The sequence below is a fragment of the Saccoglossus kowalevskii genome, chromosome 1, assembly GCF_978046115.1.
Source record: "Saccoglossus kowalevskii chromosome 1, keSacKowa6.1, whole genome shotgun sequence".
Classification (NCBI taxonomy): domain Eukaryota; kingdom Metazoa; phylum Hemichordata; class Enteropneusta; family Harrimaniidae; genus Saccoglossus; species Saccoglossus kowalevskii.
Genome location: NC_140641.1, coordinates 4,053,134 through 4,055,642, shown reverse-complemented (window position 1 = coordinate 4,055,642; position 2,509 = coordinate 4,053,134). Strand labels below are relative to the sequence as shown.

Sequence of the window (2,509 nt, the reverse complement as noted above, 5' to 3'; positions counted from 1 at the left end):
GGCAGCACAGGTAGTCCATGGAGGTAGAACTTTCCTCCGTAGGGTCCTGGATGCGATTAGTAAACTTAAAGCAAGTAACCACAAATGCAGACTCAATCGCGAGTTTCAGGGAGATATTCAGTGGTGGCTCCACTTTCTCTCGTATTTTAATCATCGTTCTTTCTGGTATCATCCCATTCCAGAGAAATCCATAGCCATGGATGCCTCAAATATGGGAGCAGGTGTTTTCTACAGGGGAGACTGGCAGTATGTTAACTGAGACATTGACTGGCCCGAAGCCGCACCCCTACAGATTAATTTCAAGGAAGTTCTGTCTTTCTTAGTAGCCGCCAGGGGCTGGTCTCATTGTTGGGAAAATAAATTACTACTTGTTTACACAGATAGCGCTACTGCAATGGCCATTATTAACAAAGGAACCTGTAGAAATTCACTGGTCATGCAGGCTTTACGTGAGATTTTCTGGCTGTCAAATCATTTCAATTTTAAATTCAGGGCGCTACATATCCCAGGAGTTAACAACTGTATACCAGATGCTATCTCCCGGCTCCATGAACCAAATTGCTTGTCACGTTTTAATAAACTATATACTCAATTTATGCGCACGTCGTTCAACCTAATCACTTCTCTGGACCTGCATGGCCATCTCTCTGATCGTTCCCGTAATTATTTATCCCAGCAGATCGACAAGTGACAAGTACAGAATCAGCTTTAGACCAGCGTGTGGCACAGCTCCAGGCAGCTACTTTTTCTCTGAATACCAAACGAGCCTATCGATCCCACTGGAATTCTTACCTTCGTTTTTGCTTCTCCATGGGCTATCCACCTGTACCAGTTAGCAACCAGGTGTTGTGTCGCTATATTGCCTTTCTCTCGCAACGTCTTAGTTTCAGTTCAGTCAGGCAGTATTTAAATATTGTTAAGTTAAACCATTTAGAATCAGGTTTTGCTAATCCTCTATCGGATAACTGGCTAATTACCTCAATTCTTAGGGGTGTTAAGCGTACCCTTGGAGACGCACCAAAGCGCAAACTTTCTATCACACCAGTTATTTTGCTTAAGCTCCGTAGTTTATTGGACTTATCTATGCCAGTTGATCAAGTATTTTGGGCAGTATGCGTGTGTGCTTTCTTCGGTCTTTTTAGGCTATCCAACCTCCTTGTCTCTGGTGTATTCATTCATGGCAAGCACTTATCACGCGATGACATCCTGCTCCATCCCCGGTGGTCTAAAACCATTCAATTTCAACAACGTCAGCTCTCGATACCTATACCACATATCGCACCCCACCCACTCTGTCCTGCCACAGCACTTTTGGCAGCCCTTGCTTCTACTCACGAAGCAAGTGCCATTGGGCCTGTATTTTGCCACCCTGAGCCACCCTCCTTCCCACCCATGTCTCCAGGTCAATTTCGACGCAGGCTATCTACATATCTCTGTTCTCTGGGGCTCCCCCTTAATGAGTACTCAGGGCACAGTTTTCGCAGAGGAGGGGCTACATGGGCCTTGTGCTATGGGATTCCAGGAGAAGTGGTTCGTGTGATGGGTGATTGGAAAAGCACAGCATATTTAGATTATTTAGACAAGTTTCCTGTTGATTTCAAATTCCTACATTTAACTAGCTTCACCAATAACCTACCTTTCAACCTCTAACTACTGTCCCCTTATGGGGTCTTTGGTGTTTTTCATATGGTGGCTTCTGCACATGCGCCAATCAAGCGCCGGTTTATGAAATAAATTATCGTCAGCAGTCCCTGACTGCCCAACCTTATTCTCTGTCTACTGGTATTGCTTCTTTGACTTAGCCTAGTTTTGACAGTTCATTTAAGTTATGTATTTATGTTTAATACAGTTTTAAATGTGTCATCTTTTGTTACGTAACCTTTAGTGGCAGATTAAGCAATGTAATCTTTCCCTTCACTAGCAGCTGTATAGCAACCAGCTTGTTTATTGGTATAGACAATTTCAAGCCAATGCCAAGACAGAAAAGATCATCGGCGCCAGTGCTTGATTGCTTTTAAGCTAAACGTGTGATTATCTTAGCTAGCGTGGCTAACACCTTGGCACTATATATTGCGGCATTACAGATTGAGGGTATTGGCTAGCTGGCTCGACACGCACGGCAGGCGTTGTTTTCCCAACCCACCCTCCCTTTTTGTTTATTTTATGCTTGTAGTTTTTATAGATTTAGTTTGTAGTTACAGATTTTGAGCTTTGTAGTTTATAGTTTTTGAGGTACTTTATTACCTCACAGGGATGTATCCTTCCATATGGGGTTTTTCATATGGTGGCTTCTGCGCATGCGCCAACTAAGCTTTCTGCGAAAACTGTGCCCTGAGTACTCATTAAAGGGGAGACCCAGAGAACAGAGATATGTAGATAGTCTGCGTCGAAATTGACCTGGAGACATGGGTGGGAAGGAGGGTGGCTCAGGGTAGCAAACTACAGGCCCAATGGCACTTGCTTCGTGAGTAGAAGCAAGGGCTGCCAAAAGTGCTGTGGCAGGATAGAG

At 44.2% G+C, this 2,509-nt stretch overlaps 1 protein-coding gene across 1 annotated transcript; it reads left to right on the top strand.

Annotated features, from left to right (window-relative positions):
- The first annotated feature begins 810 nt into the window (after positions 1–810).
- LOC146750319 (uncharacterized) lies at positions 811–1,650 on the top strand. Its single transcript, XM_085502916.1, has one exon. It carries the CDS (start codon positions 811–813, stop codon positions 1,648–1,650), a length of 840 nt encoding a protein of 279 aa, XP_085359042.1.
- Positions 1,651–2,509: the final 859 nt, after the last annotated feature.

Excerpts from the sequence above, each read along its gene's own strand:
- LOC146750319 (XM_085502916.1), top strand. The coding sequence starts at position 811 with ATGGGCTATCCACCTGTACCAGTTAGCAACCAGGTGTTGTGTCGCTAT.